Below are 21,067 nucleotides of genomic sequence, written 5' to 3' on the forward strand. Positions count from 1 at the left end.
AATCCAAACAACCGTACCTATGTCGGTACGGGCTGCTTGGTACGGTTTTGTGTGCCCGGACCTTAAAACGTTATTATAATAATGTCAACATTTGTTGCTACAACTGTTTATACTGTCGTTTTTTATGTGAATTTCGGTGATACAAAACAGCTACTCAAAATCCAAGTTCAGGTTCAAAAAAACTTTGAACCTGGGATCTCCGGAAAACACGCCTATTGTGATACTAATAAATTTCATAATAATACCTAAAATAAAATGACATGGAATAATAAGGGTGTAGTTAGGTACCTTCCTATCTAACAGTAAAAAAAAGAACATAACAAATAATTAACATAAATCAATAATAAAACTGGAATCAACAAAATTAACCGAACAAAAAAACATAACATTAATAAATTAATATTGAAAAGAGTACAATACAGTATATGCATATGGAGTGTCGATTCTGTAAAATAGAACACAGAATTATAAATTAGTATCTATGAACATAGAATATGGCTAAGTTACTTTTTTTTATTTATTTTTATTTTATTATTATTATTATTTTTTTTTTTTTTTTTTCATAAATTTTCTTATTAAGGGGAATAGTGCTCTCCATAAAAACAGGAAAACGCATCGAGTTAATCTATTTTCTGATAGATGGCAGCACTTTACCCGTGAGGAAATGTGACATCAAGTACATCAACCCTTTGTTCCTTTTCTTTACTTGCACCTACACCCGCCTATCTTGTCTTCTGTAATTTTTTATTTATAATCTGGTTAAAACACCCATATAAGTTCTACCAAATAGTAGTAGAACCTGTTTGGGTGTTTTTTTTTATATATATATTGTTGATATAGGTATAATAATTTCAAAATTCAGTGGGTATTTTTCTTCCTTTTTTATACTATCATCAATTATTGTTTAGGTCATTAGAGCTCAAAGGTTTCTTCTAAAAATGATCTCGGATTTCGGTAGTTTTATTTAAATCTATACCTTCTTTAGTTTAATTGCTTGTTAGTGCTTGATATCTCTTAGTTTGACAGGATGATCTTTGCATACGAATCAAAGGGTTATCGAGATCTAGCACCATGATTTTACACAGTAAAATATTTATTTGACACATACAATTTCAATACTTGACTCCACATTTGAAGAGGTCATTTTGAGCAATAATGTTCTTCACAAACGATCATTTATGTACAGATTACATGAGGTGGTTTATAAAAGTTCTTTGAGGGACCAAGTCGGTGGGTTTATGATTTACGAACAAGCTTAGTGGTTTAAGGGAACTTACTTAGGATCTGTGCAATATTTTGAAGGGAATATTATTACGTATGTTCTACATTAAGAATGAGTGCTTGTGTTAGTTCCTCAATTATTACACCAAGCTAAAATTTACGACTTAATTCGGACTCAAACCACCAACCTTCAGATTGAAAGTAATTTCTTCGATTAGGGAAACCCTCAATTGCGTTCGTTTCATAATATTCTCACCTCCAAAATAAATTATATTAAGGTATCTAATAAATTAATTTTATATTTCTACCTAATAAATATTTATACTATTGAACTTAGAAAATAAATAAAAGTCTTTATAACACTTAAAACTAACAAAAAACCAGTCTTATGAGAAAGAGAAAATTAATAGTAGAAAGAGAGCCATTGTAGACACCTATTCTCTGGAGGAAAGGTGGATACAGTTGAATTTCCCCATAGGATAATCATTCGTCAAGTTCTTAGCTACACTGGCAATCTTATATCATTGCTTAAAATAGTCATGGCATCAGTTGAGTAAGTAGAGGTTAACTATCCACATGTATGTAAACAACCTACAAATAGGTGTGCTGCTGGGTTATCCCGGTCCCACTCAGGCTGGGTGAGGTTAATGTGAGTAGGCCGGTAGCTTGTCACCGAATGAAGGGTAAAACCCCCGTCACTAAAACCTTGCCAGTTTTACAGTTACATTCCCGTATAACTGCCAAGGCCCCTTATATCAGTTAGGGTTATGCATGTATGTGGTAAGCAGTGAGTCATGACTGCTAATAGAACCCACCAAGTCTATCTTTGGACTACTTGAGAAAATGGCTTTCATCTTGTGCTAGCAGTAAAAGCAAGGAATGTTATACAAATGTAAATAAATACACCCGTTTCCGCTTTCGAAACTAGTTATACATATGAAGTTACTAACTCTATTAAGGGGTAAATGGTTTCCACACACCAGTTAAATACTAACTCTTATTACATGTTTTCCATATGCTAGCTAAACACTAGCTCCATCTGGCGGTATTTCTTCCTCAGGTTGGACACGGGGTCTTTGTACAGGACAGGATCTAGCCTCATGTGAGAGCGCAGGAGCGGCATGTAGCCAAACACAGCAGCGAACGTGTTGAGACAGGTCTGACGCTGAATGAAATGATCGGGATCATTCCACGGGGATCTGAAATGATTAGAAGAAATGTAAAGCTGTGTCCACACAAACTACCTCGACATGGATTCACCTCTTCACTTCGTCGATCGACTATATTATGTGGACACAGCTTGGGGCACGGTTGTGTCAGTGGTAACGTGCATGCTTGGCATGTAGAAGGTCCCAGGTTCGACGAATTCCACCATGCATCGTAGCGACAAAAATTAGCACTCGTTTTCGATTGCAAAATGTAAATATTTCAACGGCTTCTCGTGTTGACCCAGCAGCTTAGCACGTAAATGGAAAGTATTGTGTCTTTTATAGCTGTCCTGCTACACTACTATCACGTCACGTGAGGGCAGTGTGGTTATCATGAACGAAATTACCTACAAATATGGGAAAACTTTGAACCACATCTTTCTGACTCCCCATGAGCTCACGTGACGTGATGCTAGGTAGTGTGTTTCTACCTTAACCCATGAGAGCCGAGGCCTACATTAAAGTCACACCAAACATGACCAAACCCTTCCTTCTTTTTCGCTAGTATACAGTCGATCCATGTCAGAGTGCATCGGGTATTTGTCTAATAGTTAGAAAACTAAATTTCGTACTATTTTCACTATTATTTGACATATTTAGTCAGTAGTCTTAGTACCGGTCCGGAGTTAGAAGTGGTTAAATTTCAGCAAGACCCAATGGGGAAAAAAGTTCGGCTCTTATGGATTAAAGAGAATTTTTGTTCTCCCCCATTATCATCTTACCTAGATCCTCCCCCGCTGGTCTCCTTGTAGTGTTTCCGCCCCGTCACCTTGATAGGGGGTCGCCTGGTCACATGGCTCACTAGGAAGTTCATCAGGATGTCTTCACAGTTGTGAGACTGAGCCACTGTCTTGAGTAGCAGCGGGGAGAGCCAATGAGAGTAGAGGTAGTTGTAATACCGGTGATAGAATGCTGCACCCGTGAGGACTATGGAATAGTCATTGGTCCACTTGGAAGTGTAACCCCACGAGTTCTGGAGAAAGAAGTGAATTATTTATAATATAGGTCCATAAAAGTACACAAGTACTTACAGGGAGAATGAAGAATATGCTCGTTTTGTAATAAGAGAGCCTCTTATTATTTATTCCTCCAGAGAGTTCAAATAAAGACAATGTTCCAAGTAAATTCACAAACTTCCTTTTCACTACCGTTGTTTACTTTGCACAGCATCGCACAAGTACGAGTAAATAAGACATTGGGTAACCCAGTAAGCTTGGAGAATAGCGCGCCTGCCTTGTAAGCGCTAGGTTGCGGGTTCGATTACCGCACGGAGTGGACTTTATAGTCAACAGAGAAGGTTCGTTCTCGGAACGGCTGGCTCTCTTATCCTACCCTCCCTCTCTCTTCGACTTGGGACGATGAGACCTCAGTAGTTAAAGTTCCCTCCATCAACACTCCTAATATACACAAAAAGTCCACTGCGAGACTTAGGTGTAGGGGCAGCCCTAAAGGATGGGCTAAGCTTCTACGAAACCTCCTAAAGCAACCTTGCGAAACCTCCTACCTTACTCCAACCTTGCGAAACCTCCTACCTTACTCCAACCTTACGAAACCTCCTAAAGCAACCTTGAGAAACCTCCTACCTTACTCCAACTTGGCGAAACCTCCTAAAGCTTTCATCATCTCTTCAAGGATACCCAATACCTTGGCTCTCTACCTACCTTGGCATCATCCCAGAAATGCGAGCGGGCAGGATATCCGACAATTCGCTCCGGGAACGACTTCCACACATGAAACGCGAAATCTATCTCGTCTGTGTTGAGGGTTGCGTCTTCGTCCAAACTGAGCACGGCGTTCGTAGTGACTAGAGAAGTGTGGAGGAAGCGATGTGAAATGTCCGTGATGTGAGTGAGGATGTGAATGGGAGGGAGCGTTGCGTTGTGACGGGAGAGAAAGGCAGGCACCGGCTTGTCTGGGCTGCTCCACAGGACGATTATCTGGAAATGAGGAAGCAAGGAATTGTTTACTATTACTCATGGAGGAAGCGATGTGAAATGTCCGTGATGTGAGTGAGGATGTGAATGGGAGGGAGCGTTGCGTTGTGACGCGAGAGAAAGGCAGGCACCGGCTTGTCTGGGCTGCTCCACAGGACGATTATCTGGAAATGAGGAAGCAAGGAATTGTTTACTATTACTCGGTGGCTGAGTGGGTATTACAGTAGTTTTGCACTCCGGAGGTCCGGGTTCGATTACCGGCGGGGTCGAAGTTTTTTTTTACTCTGTTCTTCGAGTTCGGGGTGCACTCAGCCTCGTGAGGACAAGTGAGTAGGTACTTCATTGAGTAGCGACCAGTGGCGGAATTACCAGTGTAAATTGATGATATGATTAGATGAAAATTAATAGTAAAGGAGACATTTAATAATGCTGTGATACCCACAAAATTTGTGAAAAAGCTCTCTGCTTTACCACAAAGATTCATGATTTGATTTTTTTGATTGATATCGCCGCTAGTTACATAATTACGTAAACGTAATATGCTCAAAAGGAAGAAGGAACTTTAACTTACCCTACTAACATACTGACTGTGGGCCACGTTTCGAATGACTTTGTACAAGGAAGTGCCCAGCTGAGCGTAGATAATGGCGGTAAACTGTTCAGAGGCATTCGGTTCGAAGCTAGCGTAGAACGGATAGTCAGCTGTCGAATCGGAGAACTGAGAGTGAACTAGCAGCGCCCCTGGTGACCAATTCCAAGTGAGACCTGTCTTGGTTTTCTGACGAGGCAGACGATCCCGAATAATCTGTAGAGGGGGGAAACGAAATTCATAATAATAGTGCTCGCATAGGACTGAAAAGTCCCTTTACTCCACCGGTAGGCTACTAATTATTACTGTGGTCAAATTCAGAGGTTCGCAGCCCCCCTCCCGAGCACGAAGTGCGAGTCCTAAATATATACAGCCCCTTGTGTAACTGACTGACTGACTGACTGACTCCAAGATGAAATTGGTCACTTGAGAACTTTGTTCACTTTTCTCTCTCATTATTATTTGAAGATACTTTTATTAGTCTATCAAACATGAAGTTCCTCAAGTACCTGCATGACATGCATCATTCGGGTACTTATCCTAAATATATACAGCCCCTTGTGTAACTGACTCACTCACTCACTCACTCATACTAATTCTAACCCACTTCTAGATGTGCTAGGCTTACTACTCAATTTTTTACTTTCTTAGTCACCTAGGTACTATTGTTTTATTATCATTTCTTTTTTTCCTTTTATTGCTGTTATTACTTTTTTTCTTTTAATTTAATCAGGGTGTTTATTTTGTAAAATGTACTCCCCATAATGTGTCAAATATATAAGACCTTGGTTAGACTGCAGGGGAAAAGGGACTTATCCCAGCAGGATAAACAAGGTCTATTCTATTCTACTGCCCTTGCGAAGCTACGTGTTGTGTTTTGGTACAGAGAGACATATATATTTAAAACCATCTTGCTGTGGATAATTCACACGGCTAGCCTTATTGACATATGTAATAACCTAATAAATGAGGGATTTTGCTGGATGAAATATTCAATTCAAAATACATTTCTAATGTGAGATGCAAGAGAACTTGGTAACTCTGGCATTTTAACTTGGGTCAAATTCTCAAATTATATTGTGGATAAAATATCCCTAGGAGGGATAAAAATCCTAGAGGATTTACGAGATTGGGCGAAGTTCTACCTCGGTGGCGTAGTGGTCAAGACGCTCGCCTGGTAAATAGGAGGACGCCGGATCAATCCCGGCCAAGGAATTTTATTCTCATGAGAAATCGACCAGATAACAATGGAGGTCTGAGTGTTTAGTAGAGTAGAGGGAGCAGAGAAGTAGAGTTATTTTTATTTCATTTGTAAACAAAAGTATATATCAGTAAAGAGGTGCTCTATTAAACTGTTAGTATAATGGAACAACTTGTTCTAAGCTGGCAGTCTAAACAAAGCACTACTTATACTTACGTATATATTGAGAACGCCTAAAAGAGCTAAAACTAGACTGTACCTCAAAAGTGGTGAACACAATTTTCTCAATGGAGGAGAAGTACCTCTCCCACAGGACTTGTGTTTGCTGTCTAGCTGCCAACACTTGGGTCGCCGATATACTTCGCACCGTATCAGGAACCTGAAATAAATAGAATAAAACAAATTGTTATTGTTTATTGTGCTCCAATAGAACAGACTAGAACAGAACATACCTTCTTCCTCCTCCATTAGAATAAAGCAGCAGTTCCCAAACGTTTTTCAAAGCGGCCCTTAAAAAAAAAAGTAAAAATTGTGGACGCTCCGTGGCCCCTTTACTGAATTTTATGTGATCTTCCCGTCCTTTTATGAGTCCTTCAAGGCCCCCTCGGAGGCTGCGGATCCCAGTTTGGGAATCACTGGAATAGAATATACCTTGTTTATCCTGCTCAAATAGGACTAGCAAGTCCCTTCACCCCAGCAGTCTAAACAAGGTCTTATGTATTTTACGATTTTAATGGGATGAAGATTACATTTTTGGGGTTTTTCTAGCCAACCTAGTTAGCTTGGTTGGTAGCGCGTCTTGTAAGCGCTGGCCGCGGGTTCGATTCCCGCCCGGTCGGATTTTATCCTGAACGGATAATGTTCGTTCTCGGAACGGCTGGCTTTCTCCTATTCTGTCTTCCTTCTCACTTCGGTTTCGGGACGATAAGACCTTAACAGTTACAGTTCCCTCTATCAAACCTTTTTTAAAATAGAAAGTAAAAAGTATTATTATTATTATTTCACTTTTTCTATTCCCCCTTAAGCTTTGTGTCAAACTCCACAGCGTGTGCATTACGCTACAGGGATCTCGTCACGTTCTGAACTTATGCAGGCTTTCTATTTTCCTTCTTAATTGTTAGATTAATAATGACGATAAGCTTTAAGGTGAAAGCAGTTTTAGCCCTTGCGAAGTCTTGGCTACGTGTTGTGTTTTGGTACAGAGAGACATTTTTATTTAAAACCATCTTGCTGAAGATAATTCACACAGCTAGCCTTATTGACATATGTAATAACGTAATAAATAAGGGATTTTGCTGGATGAAATATTCAATTCAAAATACATTTCTAATGTGAGATGCAAGAGAACTTGGTAACTCTGGCATTTTAACTTGGCGGGGCGGAGCGCTATCGTACCTATTAATTTTGTATACCTGATGTACCTTGGCCGAAATGAAGACAAAACAAAAGCTTTTAAAAGTAAGACAACTTTTACAAGTTCACAGGTTATTTCCTGGACCTTCACAAAGTTACCCAATCCATCTATGCAAAAGTTTTTACTCAACTACCCTGAGAGCTAGGGGGTGATTTAATTTACGGGACGAAATCTATACCTTCTACCCCCTAGTTCCTAGTATTCCAATTAAAATGTAACTTCTATCAGAAGGAAACATCTATTCCTAGATTTTCTAGTGGAAGCAAAACCTTTTTTTTTAATGCATAATTGCATACTAATCATAAGAAAATCTGATTTGTATCTAATGACGTGGTTTTAATATTAAAAGTAAGACTATTATCCAACAAAATAAAACTGGCAATAAAAGACACCTTTAATCTAAGAACGGCTTAACAGGGGAAGAAAATGAAGATGGAAATAGGTTAAAGAGTTTAAAATGTTTAAAGTGCCATTTCCCGCCGAGAAAATAACAGCGATAATAATTTCTCCTTTTCCTCGACATCGTTTTGAACTTTAGAGAAAATCTCGACTTAATTCTTTCGTTTACTTCTTGCTAATGATTTTTTTTAGAATGTAAATGTGTACATTTGTATTCCAAAGTGGAATAAGTTGCCACTTAAGTATAATATCTAGTCGAAAACAGGGTGTGCGTAAAAAATAGGTTTGAAAATTGGACAACGGACTATAAGAAACCTAAAACCGATAGCTTTTGGTAGACTCGTGAGGTAGAAACACACTATCATCACGTAACGTTTATGGGGAGTCAGAAAGATGTAGTTTAAAGTTTTCCCATAATATTATAGGCAATCTCGTTCAGTACAGCCACACTACTATCACGTCACGTGAGATCACGCCAAATTTCGAAGGAAAAATGTCACCCAATAACGAATTAGTCTACCCTTTGGTTCAACCGGGAAGTAGCTGCAATACAAACCTGTAGTAGTACCAAAAAGCTACTGAAGATCGCGCAGATCTTTGAACTTAGTTAGGAACCAGCTTATCTCCATACAAAAAGCCCACTTAGGTGGTGGGGCAATTGCCCCAAGGGATGGGTTAAGCTGATACGAATCTACGAACCTGTAAAAGTAGCCGCTCGTCTGCCCAAACAGCGGCCTTACTCCAATCGATCACCTGGTCAAACGGGAGCACCCATCCATTGGAGAGAATAACCGGTATACAACCCGCCTGTAGGGTTTCCAAGAAGCGGAATGACCCCAGACGTCTGCCCCGGGGCACCAGACAGAATGTCGAGTTGTGCAGGAGCACTTGGAAGTCATATCTGAAACACAGAGGGAAACGATGGAACATTAATAAAAGGTTTACATGTGAAAAATGACGGAATAGTAACAGGTTTACACGTGATAGGGTGGGGTCAAATCCCGAGAGGGGGGATTTTCTGACCAAACTTTTCCCCCGGATAGGCATGGATAAATAATATTAGTTCAGCAGTGAAATCTTTTCAAAAATCAAATATAATTTATTATATACGGAAACACAATAAAACCTGCGAACCTATAACAAGTATTCCATCTTCCATCATAGAGTCCTCGGGTTCTATTCCCGCCGAATTTTCGCCCTAGAAAATCCTTTAATGGAAAGATTGGAAAGGTGCACATTTCCCCATTTAATATGTTGAATCCTAAATATATACAGCCCCTTGTGTAACTGACTCACTGACTGACTGACTGACTCACTCACTCATACTAATTCTAACCCACTTCTCTGTTATAACAGAGTCCAGAATTTCACTTCCCTCTCAGTTTTTATATTATTGATCCAGCAAGTCTTTCAAGATTAAAACAAGAGGAAAGTTTTTTTCGTTCTAAAAGTTATAATATTAGATTAGTGTAGCATAAAATAAAAAGTAAAAGTGGGATGGGGAGAATCTTGTTTCTGCTCGCTTGATTACACCTTCGGACATTCTCATCTAGCTTATGCTATAGCACGGTATACTGGGGATGAATTTTTTTCCAGACAAAAAACGACTGTCCACTAAACTTGAATGGACTTTAAAATTCAATGATGTTCTCAAACGTTCAAATTTGAACGGATATTCAGAATAATACACTCTCAAGTCGAAGGAAACTCCTTAGGAGAGGTTAATGCCCAAGGAATTTTGTACCATGTAAGAGGTTCTGTCAAAAGGGACATATTATTTGATCATTCCATCAAAATTCTAAGATCCCACCTACTTTATATGGGTTCCAGTCGATGTCAATCGACTATTTATGTGTGGACACAGCTTAATAATTCATAGAGCATAAGCATAGGCCTAGGAGGTAACGTCAATCTGCCATACCTACAGATTCTGTAGTACAGAAAGATATTTGCCCTCATGTGCTGTGTCAATCTTCACATCTTCTTGATAACATATATAAAACTCAACAGAACACCACAGACTGAGTCAACATGGGCTTCATTTATTTCTCTCTTTCGCCTGCACGGTCGTTCTACAAATATACTTAGCCTGTTTTATTGCCTGAATGGGGGAGGCTTGGAGATGAGTGTTGATTCTTCATTTCCTCAAGCACTAAGCATATGTAAAATGCACCTACGTATATACTTATAGAGAGATAGTATAGATACTCGTATCCAAGGACTTATGAAGACAACTTTGTTTTATTATACGTTTTAATCATTTTTGGAACACTCAGGAAATATAAAGCAGTCAGCACATGTCACTATACATATGGGATTGGACATTAAACTAGGCACTTAAAAATCTTAGTACATAGGGCATAACAGAACACCACAGACTGAGTCAACATGGGCTTCATTTATTTCTCTCTTTCGCCTGCACGGTCGTTCTACAAATATATTTAGCCTGTTTTATTGCCTGAATGGGGGAGGCTTGAAGATGAGTGTTGATTCTTCATTTCCTCAAGCACTAGGCATATGTATATAGAATGTATACGTAAAGATAGATACTCGTATGCAAGTACTTATGAAGACAACTTTGTTTTATTATACGTTTTATTCATTTTTGGAACACACAGGAAATATAAAGCAGTCAGCACATGTCACTATACATATGGGATTGGACATTAAACTAGGCACTTAAAAATCTTAGTACATAGGACAGGCAGGTAGGCACATTTAGGTTCAAAGATGATTTTCAGTTGTTCAGATTTACGATATAGGATAGGTAAGTAGGTACTAGGCTGGGCCATTCCCCCCCCAAATGTACCTACTAATAATAAATCAAAAGTACTGATCTAGAATAAATTTGGAGCACCCCCCAAATTTGTACGGATTTGGTGCCCCCGCCTTGATGAAATCTCGAATAGGGGCCTGGTACTGGGTATGTATTTCAAAAGAGATAAAAATGGACACATATGTAAATCAGTCACACTCAGTCTGTTATCAATAAGGACGAATATAAGTTTTATAAATGACTGATTTAGTAATTTAGAGCCCGACAAGTCGTAAGCCTGAGGATACTGAGGAAGCATTTCAAAACTCAAATACTTGGATGACGTTCCATGATGCTCAGAAAAGAGATAAAGAAAATGGCTATGATTGTTATAGTTTAGAAACGTCAAAAATTCTCGCATAAAGTTTTCCTGAGATATTACAGTTGAGAAAAGAAATTGGGATGGGAGGGAGAGAAGAATATGAGGGAGGGAGATGACAGGGAGAGAGGAAGAAGGAGAGAAAAGGAGGGAGATAAAGAAAAGGCGTAAGAATAGAAATGAAACGACTCAACTCCATTCCTGCTCCATTTTATTCTTTAACTCCATTTCTACTCCATTCCTGGTCCATTCTATTCTTTAACTCTATTTCTACTCCATTCTATTCCTTAACTCAATTCCTGCTCCATTTTATTATTTAACTCCTCTATTCCTACTCCATTCAATTCTTTAACTCCATTTCTACTCCATTCTATTCCTTAACTCCTTTCCTACTACATTCGATTCCTTGAATCCATTTCTACTCCATTCTATTCCTTAACTACATCCCTACTCTATTCTATCCCTTAACTCCATTCTATTTATCCTTATTCCTTCCTATTACTATCATAGGGGAAGACTAATTTCATCCACCAGAATTCTAGAATTCCAATAGACTGGATTCTTCTAACGTTTTTAAGCACCAAGACAGACTTTTTTCTTTCTTTTTTAATGGGAAATTTCATTACAAGAGCAATAGTCTGGTTGTCAGAAGCAGCTGTTATCGCCATCTTGATAAATTTCAATGTAATTAGTGCGAAAATGTATTGAAGACAATTTTTTGTACGTCACTTGTGAACCCATTCCCTCCTTCTCTCTCTCTCCTCCCCTCTTGTCTCCCTCTAGAACATTGGTTCCCAACCTGGGGGTATTTACCCCCCGAGGGGTAAAATACACTTTTTCGAGGGGTAAAAAGAACTAAACGCTAAGTGAAAAAACAAAAAACAAAAGATATAGAAAAAAAGATGGGATGAAGGAAATTTATGTGACGATGTGAACGGACCCTTAAAACCTCGATGTAAAACCTCTGAGATATGCACTGTGTGCTTTTGTTCTACTTACCTATTGAAAATGTGTTAAATTTAATAATTTAATAAATAATAAAAAAAAAATAATAATAATAAAAATAAAAATCCTACTGACCAACTGGGTACAATTTCAATATGTATGTACTTGTTCTTTCCCTATCTATAGCTATTTCTGTGCTTTACTTTTTAGGGGGGGGGAGGGGGGGTAATGGCTAAATTTGAGCTTAAAAAGGGGTATTTGTCTAAAAAAGGTTGGGAACCACTGCTCTAGAATTTGTCCTGTTTTGTACAGCTTTTTTTTATTGCTTTACATTTCACAGGCTAGTAGTTAATTGCTTTTGTATTTTGGCTTCTCCCTTTAACGTTTTCCGATTATCAACTAGCTAGTATTGTAAAATACCAATACCAACAATAAACAACTGAGTTCTTCAAGACATTTAGGTAGGTACCAATACCTACATTGTTATTAGACTTATTAGGTTTTTCAGTTTTTAAAAAGAAAGATTTCTAAATTTCTACTTTTTTTTCAGAATGCCACGAGGCATTGTCTTCGATACAACATTCCCAAAATTTTGCAATCATGTTTCCTTAAAAACTTTTCCATTCTATTCTATTCTTGAGAGGAAAAACATAAAAAAAAGTTCCCAAGTTCCGTGTTCTATTAAAATTCACTCTTTCTTGTTCAGTAAACAATATTATACACATCTTGAGGCGATGTATGCTAAAAAGTGAAGATTACATTATCGCTTTTTCTCAATTTTCCTCCATTTTTTATATCCCTTAGCTAAATTTATCTCGTAAGTATGATGTGTAAGATTGTAAACTTGCTAAGTAATAGGGTTCTGGAAAATCCAATCGAATGACTGGGTTCCGGCACCTAAATCAGGGGACGTAACCCAATAATAGAGCACCCAAACTTGTGTCACCCTATCACTATTTTTTCTCTCAGTGCAGTATTGGTATTGGTACCTAGGTATAATATATGTATAAGTCATGTACGTATACCGATTTGTCCACACATGGCATTTATTATGTATGGAAATAATTATGTAAAATAATGAGCACAACATGAAGGTTGGTCAAAACAAAATTAATTAACTGCGGTGTCAGCAAATAATTATGTAATGGAAAAACAAAAGACAATTGACCACAGAGGAATAAGGCCCGGCGCACATTGAGACGCAGCTACGCAGCACAGTCACGCAGCACAGCAAAGCAGTTTTTGTAAATCATTGGATTCAATACTACCGCGCACATTACGACGCAGTGCACTCGCACGTGTCACTTGTCTGTGTCACTCGCCTGCCTCACTTGTGGAGGTGACACAGAATCTGCGTGCAGTTTTTTTCTAGGCGCGCAGTTTATTTTGATCTTCTTTGTTTTGTGAGTTGATTTTTTTGCATTTCCCTTGAAAATCCTATTATTTGAAAATGGAGAACATTGAAGAGAAGTTGATAGCATTAGTGCAAGTTAAAACTGTTCTGTACGACACCTCTGATAGGTACAGACTATATGAGAACCAGCAACAGATCTGGTATGAGATTGGAGAGGAACAAAAACTCGTCATCTGAATCAGATTCAGAGCTCAACATAATATTTAAAAAAGAATTTGCCATCTTTAAACACAAAAAAGCTTTTTTAAAATACGTAGGTAACAGGTACCAACACCTAGAAAGCTGTCCTCGTACTGAGAAACTGCTCATCAATGTGCGCTGTAAACTGTGTCACACAGTTCCAATTTTCCTAAACTGCACTGCGTGGCTGTGCTGCCTGACTGTGTAACGCAGCTCAATGTGCGCCCTAGCTAATACAGGATTAGCACTCAGTCCAACTATGTGGACTTTGCATATGTACATTGTACAACCTTTAATGAAACTGTTCTTTTTGTCAGTGGTAATAACCAATGTTCATTTTTGTCCAACTTTAATGCACACAGTTCGCCATTTGCCTTCTATGGAGTTTTCTTTTTCCTTCTATAAAGTCAAAAGAAAACCTGTGAAATCGCCCCATGTTCGTTCTTTTTTTCTCCCAAAACAGCCATATTTCCTTCTCCCCCCAATTTTCTCCCTACAACTTAATTAGCTTTATACATTATGGAGCAACTATGGGGTGGACCTCTTTCTTTACCTTTTTATTATTATTTCCTTTCCTTACAACCTTAGATAAATAAGAGGGAGAGTTACAAAGGCTTCCATATGCCCATCACATTGTGTGTATCCTTAGAGTTCTTGTGTAAATAAACACATTGGGGATCTATAAATAAGGATTTAGCCTTCAATTTATGAGATCTTTCCTCCGCTTCTACCCTAATAGTAGAAACATAGCAGTTTTGACCTGACCCTCTCACCCCGAGAGTTTTTATTACCTTGAGTATAAATTTTAAGTAATCCGATATTGGTTATCTATGGCCCCTCCTCAAAGTGTTATTCATCGTTTTAAAAGCTTTACAGGGCAGACTGTAAAGTGCTGCTTTCATAATAGGAGTATAATAGGAAAACTAGAACTTTCCTTTCGTGGTGCTCTAACACCTTGCCTAACTCCTTAGTCCTTTGTGACTCCTCAATTCTTTTCAACATGGTTAATCCTGTGTCATGATGGCAATGAACTAATGGCACAACTAAATATAAAGAGCATATCTAATAAGATACATAAGTAGATAGTGTAGGTACTAAGAGAAAATTTTAGTAAACAAAAAATAAATAGGAGAATAGGAAGAAGACTAATGTGTTAAAGGAGTCGGAGGATTTAAAAAGCTTTTCCCTGTTATTGAGATCTTGCAAAATTAAAGAACGTTTTACACGGGGATAGGTAAAAGTCCAGCAGGAGAAAGAAGAAGAAATACAATAGAAAGAACAAAGCAACATCTTCCCCCTTTGTTGTTCGTTTATTTTACACCCAAGGGAAATGGAAACCGTAGGTCAATACGTCAACATACTTGACCACCGTGCCAAAGATTCCGGGTTCAAATCAAGGTATATCCGTGAATTCAAATCAAGGTAAAAAACTATTGGACAGCCAGTTTGTTGCCCGTTAAAAAGAGATAGCGGCATCATTATTTATTGGAAAACGCATTGCAGAGTGCAAGTGTTATAGGAAAAACCTATTTCCCGTAGGAGGGAGGGAGAGAGGGAGAGGGGGATAGGGAGGAAGAGGGAGAAAGAAAAAGGCTGGTGAAAAAAAGGATTTTTGTAAAGACTTCCAGCTTTCAGGTGTAAGAGAGGAAAAAAAAATGTTTAGGGTAAATTGTACAGGAGAACAAGGAGGGTGGAAAAAGGATGCTAGAAGTTATAATGTATACCGAGGCTTGGCATCAAAATGTGGAATACTTTCTTTAGAGAAAATGCAAATCCTTTGTAGGTGTACAAGTGTGCAGTTTCGATTTTAGATTTGTTTTCGAGTCAAACATGTCTTTCATCTGCTCTGGAGTCTGGATTTAAGAAGTGAAGATATTACATAAGTTTAAAGAGAAGGAAGTGCAAGAGGAAGAAGAGGAAATAGAAGGGGGGGAGTGAGAGGAGAATAGACAAAGAGACGAGAACAAAATAAATACCTAAGTAGATAATACATATTTAGAGGATCTGTCAGGATTCCCTTTACTTCCCTGTATTATTTTACCAATACGGTAATAAGTCAGAAATCTCTCTTCCTCCCATCCTCCCTCCCTCGGCCTCTCCCTCCCTCTCTCCCTCTCTCTCTCTCTCTCTCTCTCTCTCTCCCTCTCTCTCTCTTAATATTTTTGGGGGACCTCCTAGACTCCTAGGGCGAAGGGCCTCATACAGCAACGGGGGACTCGGTCATTTTTGGTGGGGGAAAATAAGGGGGATGGTTTATTTATAGCGTCTTTAATTGAAATCCTGTCCGCAACACAGATTTGCTGGAAATCCCGCAAGATAACAAAAAAAGGCACCTTGAAAAAAAAAAAAAAAAAAAAAAAAAAAAAAAAAAAAAAAAAAATCTTAGTACATAGGGCAGGCAGGTAGGCACATTTAGATTCAAAGATGATTTTCAGTTGTTCAGATTTACGATATAGGATAGGTAAGTAGGTACTAGGCAGGGCCATTCCCCCCCCAAATGTACCTACTAATAATAAATCAAAAGTACTGATCTAGAATAAATTTGGAGCACCCCCCAAATTTGTACGGATTTGGTGCCCCCGCCTTGATGAAATCTCGAATAGGGGCCTGGTACTGGGTATGTATTTCAAAAGAGATAAAAATGGACACATATGTAAATCAGTCACACTCAGTCTGTTATCAATAAGGACGAATATAAGTTTTATAAATGACTGATTTAGTAATTTAGAGCCCGACAAGTCGTAAGCCTGAGGATACTGAGGAAGCATTTCAAAACTCAAATACTTGGATGACGTTCCATGATGCTCAGAAAAGAGATAAAGAAAATGGCTATGATTGTTATAGTTTAGAAACGTCAAAAATTCTCGCATAAAGTTTTCCTGAGATATTACAGTTGAGAAAAGAAATTGGGATGGGAGGGAGAGAAGAATATGAGGGAGGGAGATGACAGGGAGAGAGGAAGAAGGAGAGAAAAGGAGGGAGATAAAGAAAAGGCGTAAGAATAGAAATGAAACGACTCAACTCCATTCCTGCTCCATTTTATTCTTTAACTCCATTTCTACTCCATTCCTGGTCCATTCTATTCTTTAACTCTATTTCTACTCCATTCTATTCCTTAACTCAATTCCTGCTCCATTTTATTATTTAACTCCTCTATTCCTACTCCATTCAATTCTTTAACTCCATTTCTACTCCATTCTATTCCTTAACTCCTTTCCTACTACATTCGATTCCTTGAATCCATTTCTACTCCATTCTATTCCTTAACTACATCCCTACTCTATTCTATCCCTTAACTCCATTCTATTTATCCTTATTCCTTCCTATTACTATCATAGGGGAAGACTAATTTCATCCACCAGAATTCTAGAATTCCAATAGACTGGATTCTTCTAACGTTTTTAAGCACCAAGACAGACTTTTTTCTTTCTTTTTTAATGGGAAATTTCATTACAAGAGCAATAGTCTGGTTGTCAGAAGCAGCTGTTATCGCCATCTTGATAAATTTTCTTCCTATAGGATAAGGAAAATAAAAAATTGGTACATACTCAAACCGACAACCCAGTACATGTTCACATTTTTAGTACCTATATTAAAAAATTACATTAGTATATGAAAATGATATCAAAAGGCTAATATAAAAACAATGGAGCTGATCTGAGACCAAGAGGGCAAGGGGGTGTATAGGGCCCGAGGGGAACATAATTATGCATATTATTATGAAATTAATATACATGTGGATTATGCTCCAATATAGGTAGGTATATATAGCTTCTAGCTTTAATTTTTAATGCAAACAATATTTTCGATATCCAAACGAAAATTTTATTATTTGGTGAAGCTTGATAAAAATAGAAAATTTAAAAATAGAGAGAAGGGAAAAGAGGGAGGGGGACATTGGAAATTCACTATGGCCGTATGACTACCAAGCTAGCAGGAATCGTCTCTCGGAACTCTGGAAACAGAGGAATAGAAGTGGTTCATTCAGAACCAAGTTTGGTATAATCAAAATTTACTATTGAATTTACCAGAAGGCAGTAAATAAATCAGCCAAAAAGGTGTGCTTACCTAGTGAAAGATTTTTTTAAAGCCTCCCCGAAAGACCATTACACTGCTTTTTTATTCGATTAATAAAATTCACTAAAAAATAATAAATAAACTCATATCCAGAGCATGTAAAACAACAAGACGTCTTAAATGTAGGTTAATATGAGAACTATAAAACTAAAAAGCACTATAAAAGAAAAACCTGTGCTTTCTTTGCACTTGATTTTTCCCATATTGCACCTTTTTGTTCTGATATTATTTCTTTTTCTTGTGAATTGCCAGGGAAAACTACGGTATTTCTGCTTACAAGACAAGAAATAAATAAATATCATAGGTACTTAAGTCGATATAAAATTCAATGTGAAAAACATTCAACTTCTCTTTTCTACATATTTCTTTGGATTTACACACTATCAGGTAGACCTGATCAGGTGTACCTGTTATCAGGTGTACCCGTCGTCAGGTCTACCTGATAATGAGTGGCTGACCTTTGGGCCGGGTTTCAAGGAATGTACGGTTCGGGCGCTATTCAGGGCTAAAATTCCAGATTTCAGGGCTAAATTTGAAAAAAGCTGAAAAGGACTTTACATTTCGCCTCCAATATCGAAAAAACAAAACAAATGTAGGGTACTATAATTACAGAACAATAAATCAGTTTGTTAATTTCGTTTCGAACATGGCGAAAGAAAGAAGAGAAACAATTAAGTTGGAAGAAAATTAAGATGGAACTGAAAATTTATTTATTTTTTCTTTTTTCGCACAAGAAGAACAAACTATTGAATTGATTCTCATTTCTCTTCCTCGTAGATTATTGCTTTTATATGGTTGCTTTATAGCTTTATACTATCAGTTGGTTTTGTGTAAGAGTATGTACGTCAGGAGGATTTTCCATATTCTTAGCATTTACATATATTATGAAATGTGCAAAATGCATACCTACCTAAGCTTTTTCATTCTGTCCGAGTACCTACAATCTATAAGTCAGTACATAGTATATTTTATCCCTATTCCGATACAATGAGGTAGGTAGTCTAGGTAGGTATACCTCTACCTACTAGTAAACCGGCAATAAAAAGTAAGCTTTTCATCGGTAGATTTATAGATACCATAAGTAAAAGATATTGAGAATTTACTCTTCGAAAAAACACGTATATACCTACGTATGCTTACTTTCTATAATGAGTTGTCGTTTGTTTTAAATGTTCAATGCTTTACAGAGCTCCCAATTAGGGATGAGTTCAGGGGGAAGCACAGACTAACTGTCTGCAATGTCGATTATTCTAAAACCCCACCACCTTTCAGCAACACCTAGTAATAGCACGAAACTTTGTTAGAAAAAGTCTGTGTTTAGTTGTGGCAACCTCTTCAATGTAGAATAATAATTATGTACTCGTAGGTACCCTCCTTCCCTCTCCTTCTCCTGCTCTTTCCTCCTCCTCCTTCACCTCCTCCTCCTCCTCTGTTCTCAACTCGAATAATTTGTCAGAAGAAAAAAGTGCTAATTTTACCGATTTATTTTCCTCTGTGTTCCCCTCGTAGGTACCTAATATTGTCTCTATTGCAGCAAATTAAAGAGAAAACCTTCATCTCCTTCTCAGATTTAATATATGCTAAAAATATAAACTGTGTTCCCCTATTCTGACAGGTTTTCTGTGACCATTTATGCACCGATATAGTAAGTGTATTATAAGTGTGAGCAGAAAGTCTAGAGTCTAGAACTTCAGGCTCTAAGCCAGAACTGGCTTTTAGACGGCCCATTCAACCCATATTGCAGCTCAGCTGAAGGCTGCTTCAAATGGGCAACACAGGAAATTGAGCAAGCTTCTTGAAACCCACAAATTGTTATATGACAAATTGTTACACCCTTCAACGTATTGATCTGACACTCCTAGGTGGGTAGAAATTGTGTATGCGGATTTGCGGAAATAACAAAATATTGTTCAGTAGAGGAAATTAACTTTTTCGAGGAAAAATACGGAGGAAAGACTAGAGTTAAATTCTATAAACATAAATAAACACACCGTTGCGTTAAGTTTCAAGTTTTATTCCAAGAGAGGAGGAGGGCTAGACTTTAAGGAGAGAAGACGGGGGCGTAAAAAATACCGGTAAATGAAAGACACCCTAATTTTACTTCAAGATTTTTCTTCGTCCTATTTCACGGATGAACTGACTTCAGGAAAAAGTTTTTTCTCCGTTGAAAAAAAAAAACGAGGAAATATGGAATGTACCACCCCTCCGTTTCCTTTCTTAATATAAAAGTTGGATCATGTCTCCTTTCCACCAGAAAGGATGTCCAAATTAACAAAAGTGTTGCCTTCTGAGTCCTACAAGTCATGAAGAGCGGAACACAAAGACTGAATATATAACAACAACCTGTTACCTGTAGGATTAGTTGAAGTCACTACATTCTAAGTGTAGCATCCCACCGAGAAGCCTCAAATCTATACTTATGTTCCTATTCTCTTTAAAGGAACGACATTTCGGGGGTAGGTACGGATATGTAGAAGACAAAAAATATCATAAGAAAGTAAAGAGGAGAAAAAATAAATAATATAAAAAAAAATTAAATAACAATGTTTATGAAAAGCGAAGAAGGAGCAATTTGAAGTTTAAAAATGTGTGAAAACAAAATGGCATACATCCCCTCTTCTTGTGAATCTGAAAATTGAAATCTTCACAACTTTTCTTCAAGTCAAAGTAGGAAGTTTTCAGTCAACGCTTGCTTATTTTATTAGCTTTAAGGATAAGGATATTCGCAAAGGAGAATAATGTACGATGATTATTTTCACATGTATTTTTTAAAAATTGAGAGATCACATTGATCTCAGGTACCATAAGTTTTGTACAAAACAATACAGTTGTATTTCATGTTCTGGGAGGCGATTGTTACTTTTCTGAACTTTCAAAAGTTTTTTCCTTGGTGACGCCCATCGCTCATCTTGCCTTTTTCAGATCAATCGGACCGTCACGTCATGAAGAGGAAAGACCGTGATATGATTAGGTTTCATACAGTGATCCAGGATCCAGGATTTTGTCGAGGGGGGCCGATAGTCTCTAAACAGTCTAAACAGTGATATACCGAGGTTTGGATGCTCCAAATTTTGGGAGTCTGCCCAACAGTAAAGGAGAAAAATTAAGCTCAAATACGGCCCTGTAGTGATCAGTTGTCAGACTATCAGAGCTGAGCCGCGGTATGGTCAAGAGTTCGACGCAACGTCCGACCTATATTGTAAATCTTAACCCCACCACTGACATATTGGGTCAGTCAGATTCAAGGTTGTGATGTCATGTCACTTGTTATTGTCCGTCCAATTCAAATCATGACTGGGCACTGGCTACTCACTACGATAAATTAACCCTTTCAGTCAATCCAGTTCAAAA

At 37.9% G+C, this 21,067-nt stretch overlaps 1 protein-coding gene across 1 annotated transcript in view; it reads right to left on the reverse strand.

Moving 5' to 3' along the window:
* Positions 1 to 861: 861 nt before the first annotated feature.
* LOC103505288 (exostosin-1) overlaps positions 862 to 21,067 on the reverse strand; it is a 55,245-nt gene continuing 35,039 nt past the window's right edge. The window contains exons 3-8 of the mRNA XM_008469619.3: positions 8,666 to 8,867; positions 6,413 to 6,532; positions 4,935 to 5,168; positions 4,091 to 4,366; positions 3,152 to 3,402; positions 862 to 2,420 (exon numbers count right to left, since the gene is read on the reverse strand). Of these exons, the coding sequence (XP_008467841.1) occupies positions 2,240 to 2,420; positions 3,152 to 3,402; positions 4,091 to 4,366; positions 4,935 to 5,168; positions 6,413 to 6,532; positions 8,666 to 8,867 (1,264 nt within the window). The 3' untranslated portion in view covers positions 862 to 2,239. The remainder of the gene's footprint in view (positions 2,421 to 3,151; positions 3,403 to 4,090; positions 4,367 to 4,934; positions 5,169 to 6,412; positions 6,533 to 8,665; positions 8,868 to 21,067) is intronic.

Source organism: Diaphorina citri, unplaced genomic scaffold (genome assembly GCF_000475195.1).
Source record: "Diaphorina citri unplaced genomic scaffold, Diaci psyllid genome assembly version 1.1 scaffold162, whole genome shotgun sequence".
NCBI lineage: Eukaryota > Metazoa > Arthropoda > Insecta > Hemiptera > Psyllidae > Diaphorina > Diaphorina citri.